General features: G+C 46.8%; 1 protein-coding gene across 1 annotated transcript; it reads right to left on the reverse strand.

Moving 5' to 3' along the window:
- Positions 1–9730: 9730 nt before the first annotated feature.
- On the reverse strand, positions 9731–10146 carry PtA15_1A644 (uncharacterized protein; the record flags this gene model as incomplete). Its single annotated transcript, XM_053165693.1, has 2 exons — positions 9731–9758; positions 9839–10146. The coding sequence occupies 2 exons, from the start codon at positions 10144–10146 to the stop codon at positions 9731–9733; spliced, it is 336 nt and encodes a 111-aa protein (XP_053016859.1).
- Between the last annotated feature and the right edge of the window lie 759 nt (positions 10147–10905).

A 10905-nucleotide genomic window follows, 5' to 3' on the forward strand; every position in this document is an offset into this window, starting at 1 on the left:
GTTAACAATAAAACATAATTAAATTTTTAGTGACTAAGCATTTTATATACATGCCTTGATTGGGATACATTGATCTGAGACCACAATTGAGTCTTGCAAATCTATTCATCATGCTGCTTTAGCAAGTGTAGATTCCACACTGTCTATTGATGGAAATATATACTGGATGACATGCTTGAGGAAAGCTAAGTTTATGGAGAAATATAATGAGTGGTAGAGATATGCTGAAGTGATGATGTTGGGGGAGGGTGTGGGAGGTTGAGGATGGAGTGGATTGGAGGAGCTTGCTCCAGACAAAGTTGGAGATAGTACCACAGATGAGCACGATGAATTAGAACTTAGCCGGTCTGGAGAGGGAGAGGAATGATCTTGTGAGCAGTAAGTTGCCGGCAAGGACAGAGAGTTTGCTACCCAACTCAAGCGGGACGGATGGCTCGCCCCTGCAGCTCTCGGCCTTGTTGATGACGTCGTCGTGGAGCAGGGAGGAGACGTGGATGAGCTCAGCAATCTCGGCGACCCGGCCTTCGGTGGGTAGGATTAAGGCCGGCTCTGGACAGGGATGAAGATGATGAGTTGTGGCTGGCTAGGGCTGGTGTCGTTGAGGATGTGGCTGGGCGAGATGGGCCGTTTGGAGTTGACTGGCGGTGGCGGAGGGTGCGGACCCCTGGGCAATGAGAGGCCGGAGATGCTTGCCCTGCTGAGGCGAGGGGAGGAAGCAGCTCGCGATTGAGTTGAGCTGTTGGTGGTCCGAGCCGACGAGTGCCCGGATGTTCTGCCTCAGCTGGCCGAGCTCGGCCACCAGCAGTGCAAACAGATTCACAATCATCTCCAGCAATTGGCTCACCGTCCGAGGCCAATGCTTGCTGCTGGCCGGGGGCTGCCTTTGGCTGAGTCGGGAGTTGTCAGAGAAGTCATCTGTTGGCTACATATGCTGCAGAGAAAAATAAATAAAAACAAGAAAAGAAATGCTGTTAATCTATGTAGCATCAGGCGAACAGACTGACCTGTTTATATAAGCCAACCTCTTTGCAATCAAACGGCGGGTATGTGTATACCAGGTCGGCAAGAGGGAAGTTCCTCCCGGCAAGCTGGTATGGGTATACCAGCTCGCCAAGAGGGACTCTCCTCTGGGCGAGCTGGTATATATTTATACCAGCTCGCCCAGAGGGACTCTACTCCCGGCGAGCTGGTATGTGGATACCAGCTCGCCGAGAGGGACTCTACTCCCGGCGAGCTGGTATGGGTATACCAGCTCGCCAAGAGGGACTCTCCTCCCGGCGAGCTGGTATGGTGTATACCAGCTAGCCGAGACGGACTCTCCTCCCGGCGAGCTGGTATGGTGTATACCAGCTCGCCAAGGGGAAAGTTCCTCCTGGCGAGCTGGCAGGGCAACGGTTTGGAAGGCACCGCTCCCAATGAGGGTCCAGCCTCAAACACACCTCCAAAGTTTTTTGTAGACGACTTGAGCTGGTCATTGATCCTCCTGCCAAATCAAATGGGGCGCAGTGGCATACCCTGTTGGTTGAAGGTCCGAAACGCAAGGCGCTTGACACCGCGTACAGGAACCAGTTCAAGGTTACTTGTATTCCAAATCAACTTCACGCCCGAAACCTATCCCTTGGTGCAGGCGCCTGGGGAAGAACTTATATATCAGGCTCCCTGACTTCCTTTTTCCCCGGCGGCGGCTCCAGCTCCACTGTTGCATTTGTGCAGTTTGAGCAGACCCCGTCCTGTCCTCCTCCACCTTTGCACTTGCAATAGGCCCAAGGGGAACAAAAATTTTTTTACTGCCCTGTTGCATTTGCACAGGTTTTTAACCCCCCCTCCATCAATTACAATTGTTTTTGACCTGAGGCGGACATTTTCCGCAATTGTGCACTGAGCATTTTTTTTGCCCCCTCCTGCCCTTGCAATTGCAACTGGCACGAGGGGGTTGAATCCTGCCCCTTTTCATTCCTGGTTCAGGAATTGGGGGGCAAGTCCAAGGCATTTATGTTTGGGGACTTTAAATTAATTTTCTTGCGGTATTAAGCGTAATATGCTGATACCTGAGAAAATTGGAGGTTGGACGCAAGTGCCAATTTTCCATTTACAGGGGGATAAATTTTAAGCCCCTTTTCAGAAAATTTCAGGGGAAACCCTTGATCCCAATTTCCACAAAAGTGTGGATTTAATATACTTAGATGATTCACTGAATTATTTGGATTTTTTGGCTGGTGGGAATATGGATTCCAGGTCCCCAAATGACTGTACTTGTTCTTTTTATTGGTGGAATTTTTAAGCATACAGAGAAGCTTCAAAAAACTCCAAATAAATTCAGAGAGGACAATAATGAGCTTGTCTATTGATTGGTCAAAGAATAATTCAAAAAAAGTTGCGCCCTTCGCAGTGCGCGAAGTGTTTGCAAACTTTGCGCACTGCACAGTGCGCGAAGAGCTTTTCGCAGTGCGCAAAGTAAGTCCGTTCATCAAGAGGATAAGATACTACATCAATGACCAGTCTATCCCGCTCGTCAAGAGGAGTACACTACCCTCTTTATGACCAGCGCAGATTGCATTGGAGGTAGTGTGTTCTGCTTTGGTCATCAAGGTGGGGGGGGGGGGGTGTTCTGCTCCGCATGGCCGGTCCTTGAGTGTGAAACAAACTGTAACGTTATCGGGGGGGGGGGGGGGGGGGGGGGGGGGGAGTGCCGTACTCCCCTCTATGACCAGTTTGTGCTGGTCATCGTAAGCAGAACACTGTCCTCTTGATGACCGGTGCAGGCTGGTCATCAAGAGCGTTCTGTATGTACTTCCCTGGATGGCCGCCACCGACCAAGTCATAGAGGGGAGCTAGTCTGTCCTGGAGGTGATATCAGGTGTGATGTGTAGATCTCCGACCGGAGGACATCGTTTTGAGAATCCTGAAGGAACCCTCGTGTTAATTAAGACTGGGGAAAAGTACAAATTTTCCTCCTAAACGGACATCTGGGAGGCTCCCAGAACCGACGGGAAGTACCAACAGCCGACATCTAGAAATAAATTGAGGCCGAGATTCGCGTTGGCCTTGGCGCCTTGGGTGTCAGCTACCGCCTGCTACCGCTCACTTCGTGTTGTGAAGTTACTGGGACGCAACTTGAAGTTTGCCTCGCTTTATATACTTATCTCCGAATCTGAAATGTAAACCGTCGTGGTGCCATCAGATTGCATAAAACTACAAACCCGGTGCGACCCGGTAATCGGGAGTCTACCTAGTCAATGGAAACCGGTGCATGTTGCCGTGGGTTGTTGTTGGATCGGAAGGGTACGAAAGGATAGCCTCTGCGGCGTTTGGGAGCCAAGGGTCTTGTGCTTACTCAATTTTGATGTTGGGGGTATCAACAACCACTCTGAAACACCTTGAAAGTCGACTTCGGTCGCACGGCAGTTGCTAGGCCAATCGATCACTTCTTTCAATTAATATTTCACCATCGCAACGATTTACGGTGGACCCCAGTGCGTGAGTTTCTTACAACCTTGTCTCCCAAGATCTCACCAGCACGAAGATAAAAAAGAAATCTCAGAAACAGCAAAAATGATCGCTTCTAAACTTTTTTTCATTCTGATCAGCTTCCTAGCTCATAGCTCTCTATACAGCGCCCAGTCTTGGAAGTGCGGGGGCGGTGCAGGGATTCCAACCCGGAGCCTTTGTGAACAGTATGCTTCTTCTTTTTGAATTTTCTCCTCCCTGTGACTTGCGTTCAAGGAATCATCACCATATTAGGGGGGTTCACGTTGCAAAAAAAGCAATGCTGATTTTGTCTGCTCATGCACCTGTCAGTAAGGTTTATGCCTTGCAGATTGCTTCCAAAGGGGAGCTGCCCAGCCAAACCTTTTTGCTTTCTCAGGATTTTCAAAAGCTGCACCTGCTGGTTTTGGTGGCTGATTTGCAAAATCAGCCTTACGTGAACCCCCCTATTATCTCAATCTTGGGGGTTTTGGCTTACATACTCTTGATGTGTTCTGAATATTGATCTGAAACAGAGCATACAAGAGTATTAATTATACTCAAGGTGGGATCACTGGGGGTGAAACAAAGATTTATGCCAATTTGGGAGACTGCCTTGTAAGTCATTGAATTTTGTGGTGTTTTTCTGTTTCAAATATGTAAGAATAAGCAAATCAACTAATGTTAATTTTGCTTTTCCATCAGGTTGTTGTTAAATCCACTAACCCAGGGTGAGTAAATCTTCCTCTTCTAACTAATTCAAACACTCTAAATTAATCAAAAGGCATTTATTGATGGAGCTTCAAATTTCCTCACTTACCAGTGCTGCCATGCAGCAAGACATAGAATCTGCCTTCCGTGAAATGTTTGACCAATGTCAGGTATCTCAGTATTCTGTATGTACTTATATTACTTGATGTGGATGATTCTCTTGCCCTGGGGCCTGCTATCTGACCAGATTGAGGATTCAATTCTTGTAGGGCACATACAATGTAAAACAAACCTTTACTGTTGAAGTTTTTTTCATTGCACATGATGATGTTCTGTTTGGTAGCGACATGCAACTTGGAACTCCAGCCTGTAAGAAAAGTAAATTTATTTTTACAAATGGTTTGATTAAACCAGAGGATTGCATAAGGTTTGTTGTTTGTTTGTTCAAATAGAACATCAATAAATTCCCTGCTGCTTTGCATCTGATTGCCCTTTGTTGGATGATTAGTGCAATCAGTAAGTTGAACCTAGGTCAAGCAACTTTAGGCGTAAAGGCAGGACCGTTTTCAGGAGGGCTTGTTGAATTTGGATATGGAACATGTTTTGTAAGTAAATCTTTTCCAAAAATGAAAATAAAAAGATATCACATGAAGAAATGTTCTAATAATTCATATTGGGTCAAAGTGATGCTGATAAAAAATCTAAAACTGTTCATATAAATAGATTTCGGTTGACCCAATCAATGAATTACCCATCACGCTGTCAGTGTTTTATCACAATTTTCTACATGATTAGTACAAAGTGCACCACATCTGATTATCACTGAATTTTATCTACTATTGTATGTCTGTGGAGCAGAGATGCCATAATATTAACCAATATGGTGAAATTAATAACAAATAAGTGCAATCAAGATGTGAGTAGAATTCAAGTTGATCTGAATAAATGAATAAGCATTGACATTCAATGATTGTCCCAGAAAGGTGTAGTTTTAAATACTGGTGGTAGCTATGGTTTGAATTCAAAGGTATTCATAGAAACAGGTTTCAATCCATCTTGAAATGTATAAAGTTCTCTGCCTTAGAAATACAATTTTGCTTTGCCTATTTACACACACCAACACTAGTTAGTTATGATATGATGTACTACTAGAGGCCAAGGCGGCTTTGCCACTGCAAATACAAAGTCCAAGCCTGTCTTTTCCCCTGATTGAGGACAGCATGGAGACCATATATATGGACTGCAATCCCCCTCCTCAGTAACTCCCATTCCAGTGTGATGATTTAGTCTCAATTTTGATTTCCATCTCAAGAGGACGACTTTGCTCACTGAGCCTAGATACCAATATATCATACATGTCTCTGAGCCATGGTCAATCTATGCTCCCAGCTTTGAGAGGAGGGGGAGTGTCTTTGGACCCAAATTGCCTTTGAGGAGGCTGAGGCGGCCTCAGGGCCAAGAAAGACATGGTTGGGGGGCGATGGGCAGGACAGTTGAGAGAACAGGTAACGCGGAGAGATCATTGGAACAGTTGAGGGTGGCAGCAGCCTGTTCGCCGCGGTGACGGCGACTGTGGGGAGGGAACAGCATCGCGCTGGGGCTGGCAGGTGGATGGCGAGGTATTCGGCGGGGAGAATTTGAGCCAGCCGTAGAGCAGGTGGAGCTAGATCTGGAGCTCGCCGCGACGGCTGATTGTCCGGAGCAATAAGGGATCAAAGACCATCTTGAGCAGCAGCTTGCTCTCGGGCTCCTGCGCAATCGGCTTCACCATGTCGCCAACAGTTATGTAGCTCATCTGCCCCTTCCACAGCCCAATCAGCGGCAGGATTTCCCGGGAGAGATCTGATACCTCTTCTGCTCCACTTCCCCCGCCCTCTGTCCCCGGATCTTCCTCAAGATCTCATTGTCTGTAGGCCCGTTTAGCAAGATCCTCAAACCGGCCGACCAGAGGAGTGAACAGGGTCCAATCAAAGCCTGCACTGGCCTCAATAGACATCAGGAGCTGCTCGACCTCCACACTGTTCAACAATTCCTCCTTCCCCAGTCTGTTATAGATCTTGGAATAGAAATGCGACCTACAGAGTCATGGAGATGTGTGGGGGCTCTCAACAGGTCATTGTTCCCCTGCCAGCCCCGGAAGCTGGCCAGGATCCATTTGCAGCCGATGTAAAGTGGGTCATCTAATGTTTTTGGCACCACATTTTTGAATGCAGAAGCTCAGGCCACAGCCTTCAAGTCATGAGATTGGCTACAGGGGTGAAAAATAGGTTCCTAAGAATGATTATGAAATAAAAAAAAGTAAAAATAAAAAAATGAAAAAATGAAAAAGGTGGAATTTTTTATAATTTCTTGCAAATTTCTCAGAATGTTCATTACTGTTCAAACAAAGGGGGAAAAATTAGAGAGCACAGTATGGTATGCAACAAGAATGATAAAAAATGAAAACTTTTGGAACCATTGCCAATGATTTTTATTGGATCAAATAAATTGAGTCAAATTAGTGGTGATTTGGGCTACAGTCCCTGACTAACTTAACTAAGTCCCTCTATTGGAGGGGGGACGCCGTCCCGCAGGGACCCTCCAAAGGAGGGACTTATGCACTATGTCGACCCCGTGGCAGTAAAGAATTAGAAAAATGATCTTTTTCAATCCTCTCTGGACGCGCCATTTGTCACCAGGCAATAAAACTTTGGGCAAGCAAAATGTGCACAACATCATGGAGTTTCTTTGTACATATTTTACAAATTTTTTGGGGCCTTGGGTGCCCCATGAAGTCCTTTTTTGTGACTGACAAGTGTCCACTTCATCGTGCATTCCACATTTTGCACTGTACAGAATCTGAAATTGATAATGTTACAACTATGATTTCAGCTCAACCAGAGGAGTTGAGGATGAGAAAAAATAGTAGAAAGAAGGGGACAGCTTAAGCCATCCCAGAAATGTAAATTAGAAAAAAAAAGGTTCAGAAACTCATGCGGGAGATTGGTTTTAAAAAAGTCCCCACCAAAATGCCTAATTCTCTACTGCCGCGGGGTCGACATAGCGCGTAAGTCCCTCCTTCGGAGTTTGCTTCGCTCCCCCGAGGAGGGAATTAGCTAAGTTAGAGTCCCTGAGTTCAAATGAAATTGGTTGGTGACCCATCCACCCAAAAAATCATTGAAAATGGTTTCAAAATTTTTCATTTTTTATCATTCTTGTTGTATGCCATACTTTGCTCTCAAATTTTCCCTCCTTGGTTTGAACAGTAATGAACATTTGAGAAATTTGCAAGAAATTAAAAAAATTTCACATTTTTCATTTTTTTCATTTTTACTTTTTTTATTTCATAATCATTCTGAGGAACCTATTTTCCACCCCTGTAGCCAATCTCATGACTTAAAGGCTGTGGCCTGAGCTTCTGCATTCATGAATGTGGTGCCAAAAACATTAGATGACCCACTGTACACCTTGGCCAGCTGTTCAAGACCCTTCATCCCCACGTTCATCTTGGCCCGACTCAAGCCCCCCCGCCAACAACACTGATCAGTCTGCTGCGTTCAAAGCCGTCAAACACCCCCCCCCCCCCCAATCCGCTGAAAATACGCCTTCAGGACAACCACCTGTTTCTTGGACAGGGAAAGTTGACGGAAGTCATGGCAGCATTTGCTCAACTCAAACAGCCAGTTGAAAAGCGCCTCCATCTTTGCCGCGGCAGGGGCGTTGGTGTGGTGTTTGCAAGGATACAGTGGGCGGTGCGTTGGCGAGGATACGGTGTGCGCGACGGCAAGGCGGCTACCAAGTCACAGTCTGACAGGCAAAGGGTTGCTGAGCTTGAATATTTAAGTCTTCGCCGCGGCAGGTGTGGGCGTTGGTGTGGTGTTTGCAAGGATACAGTGGGTGTGGCGTTGGCGAGGATACAGTGTGCGCGACACCAAGGCGGCTGATGAGTCACAGTCTGACAAGCAAAGGTTTTCTGAGCTTGAATATTCAAGGAGGGGAGGGTTGGTGTCTATTGTCCCCCCAGGGGTTCCGGTTTTGTCCGCCCCCTCCCTGGAAGCCCCCTAGTTGCTTGATTAGGCCCCTCCTTGACGGCTCTTTCACAGAGTCTTTCACAACCGGCCCTTTTTTGCTTGTTGCTTTGGCACAGCTGGAGGGTCATCCATAGGGCCTTTGGGTCTTTGGAGATATTTTCAATGGCTGCCTGTATTGTTCAAATTGTGTGCTCTTCTGTTGTGTTCTTTTTTTAATTAAAAGTACGCCAAAACTTAGATCTAGGTTTCCACGTTTGTGTGGATTTAATAAACTTGGATTGGATGTTTTTCATATCACTAGAGTACAGGGCGGCTCCGCCGCTGCAGAGCTCAGGAGCCCATCTCAAATCTTTCACTCTTGTGTTCATGCTTTTGTAGTCTGAATGTTTGTCTATTAGAAGGTTCTGAGATATTTATCATTTAGGTCAATTTGCATGTAATTGTTTCAAGTGAATCTGTGGCTTTAACAAACTTAGACTTAGGGAGGATTTTATACAGGAATGCATGATAAATGAAATATATGACAAAAGCTTCCTCTATATGAAGCCAGGGAAATTTGATCCCACCCAGACCTCAACTTCCATGAGAATGCATTCCTACTTTGCACTTAAATTAACAACCCTTGCAGACCCAAAAGGGATCTGTAACACAAATTTTTGTTTGGGATTGCTAATCCAAACTTTGCCCTTCCATTTCAATCTGAAATGGAGCATAGCTCTGCATTTGTCAAATTGTGAAATTTGTAATCTGCAGGCCACCAATATAGAAAGTCCACTTGGCCAAGTTTTTCCTTTTGAATTTACCCTCTCTGAATTCTACACATGTGGAATGATGGCCTGAACAGACTGAACACCATTGCAACAGGCAGTCAGATTGAATTTGAACATCCAAAAAATGAAGATAACTTGGAATTATTTTTTTGTTCTGATGGAGACCAAGGTAACAAGATCAAGATGTAGAGAAGGGAAGAGATGAAGAGGGAATTGATCTGTTTCAAGACAATTGGAGGAGTTGAAGGAGGTCCGTTCAAGACTTTTTTTTGACAAAGTTTGACAGGTTTATCTGTGGGCAAAAACTATGTAATGAATCAAGTGATGTATGAGTGTTTCCCGCTCCAAGGGAACAATTTGTGGGAGCGGCCGGAGGAAAGGAATTGAAATGAGGGCCTAAGCTTTCAAGAGTCATGTAAGCCTGCTTTTCTAAGCGGAGATTGCTTTTTGTCAGCCACGGATGAGGAGGGTTTCATGGCGAAGCTCTGGCGGTCAAGGACAATTTGGATAGCTGCGAGACAGGTTTTTCAGCCAGGCAGCGAGTCAACCAAAACACTTACTCAAAAGCAAGATCAAAGCCGACGTGCGGGCAAACCCACCCAGCCACTGAAGTCCGCCGGTGCCTCCTCCTTGCTTGGTTTGGCAACCGTGGTGGCCTTGTCTGGTGGGATGATGGTCCTCACTTGTTTGGCGGTAGCCTTGGGCGTTGGCGGGGAAAATGGAGAAGCTGCTTAGTGCGTTTCCAAGGACTCTCTCAATCAAACATCCAGACGATTATGTATGAGAGTCGATGAACTCCTTCCTGGATCAATCAAAGCAACACATGAACACCCAAGGACCCGCAAAATCAAGAGGGAGAGAGAGAGAGGAGACAAGACGGACCTGGCAGGGAGCTGGGCCCACAAGGGGTCACAGCTGTGGGGCTGGAGTTTGAAGTTTTTGAGCAGGTCGCAGAAGCATTTGCTGTTGGAATGGAAGCGGTCGTAGTCGGCCGGACAGTGGGAGGAGGGCGGCTGGAAGTAGCCCACATTGTCCCAGCAATGGACCTTCTCGCGGGGGAGGAAGAGGGCGGCGGCAATCGAGTGGATTGGCCCCTTGGCCCATCGCTTGTAGTAGATCCCGCCGGCCCGGTCGACGTGGCCGAAGAACTTCGCGTAGTTCGCCGAGCGCCAGAAGCGCAAGTCCACCATCTCCAGCTGGCCCTCACACCCAAATCACCCCAGACATTGTCAGTCCATCTATACTCCATATGCTGCTAAAGTGAGACTTTAGGCAGTATGTGGGCCTACATACCGAATGAGGAAAATGAGTCAGTGAAAAGTAGGTGAGGGGAATAGAGAACGGACTCAACAGTGATGGCTTGGTTGGCTAGCAGGGCCCAATCTACTCCTGGAACCACCCGTTGGTTTTGATATCTTGGATGTGCCCTTTCAGGTTTTCAATTAGCTGCTTGAAGTGGTTGAGGACAAGCAGGAGATAGGGCCTTGTATTCGGCCTCGGTGCTCGATAGAGAAACTGTGGCTTGCTTCCTTGATTTCCAAGAGATGGCACCGTCGCCGATGCGGTATGTGTAGGCAGAGGTTGAACGGCGGTCGTCACGGTCCTCAGCCCAATCGGAGTCCGAGTAACCGGAACAGTTGAGATCGCCGCCCAGTCGAAGTTTGAGGTCTTTGGTTGATATAAGGTAGTTCAACACACGCACACCAGCGTGCCAATGTGCATCAGACGGATCGCGAAGGTACTGAGAGAGGCGGTTTACAGCAAAGGAAATATTGGGACGTGTGCATTGGGATACCCACAGTAGCGCACCAATGAGTTGTGGATATGGGCCCGAGGACACAGGTTCATCTGGTTGACGAGTGCCGAGATTCTTGAAGTTCGTATCAGTTGGGGTTGAGACGGACACATTTTTCGAGTCCAGAAATCGATTGCACAGTTCCGAGATACAA

This window comes from Puccinia triticina, chromosome 1A (genome assembly GCF_026914185.1).
Source record: "Puccinia triticina chromosome 1A, complete sequence".
In the NCBI taxonomy this organism is placed as follows: domain Eukaryota; kingdom Fungi; phylum Basidiomycota; class Pucciniomycetes; order Pucciniales; family Pucciniaceae; genus Puccinia; species Puccinia triticina.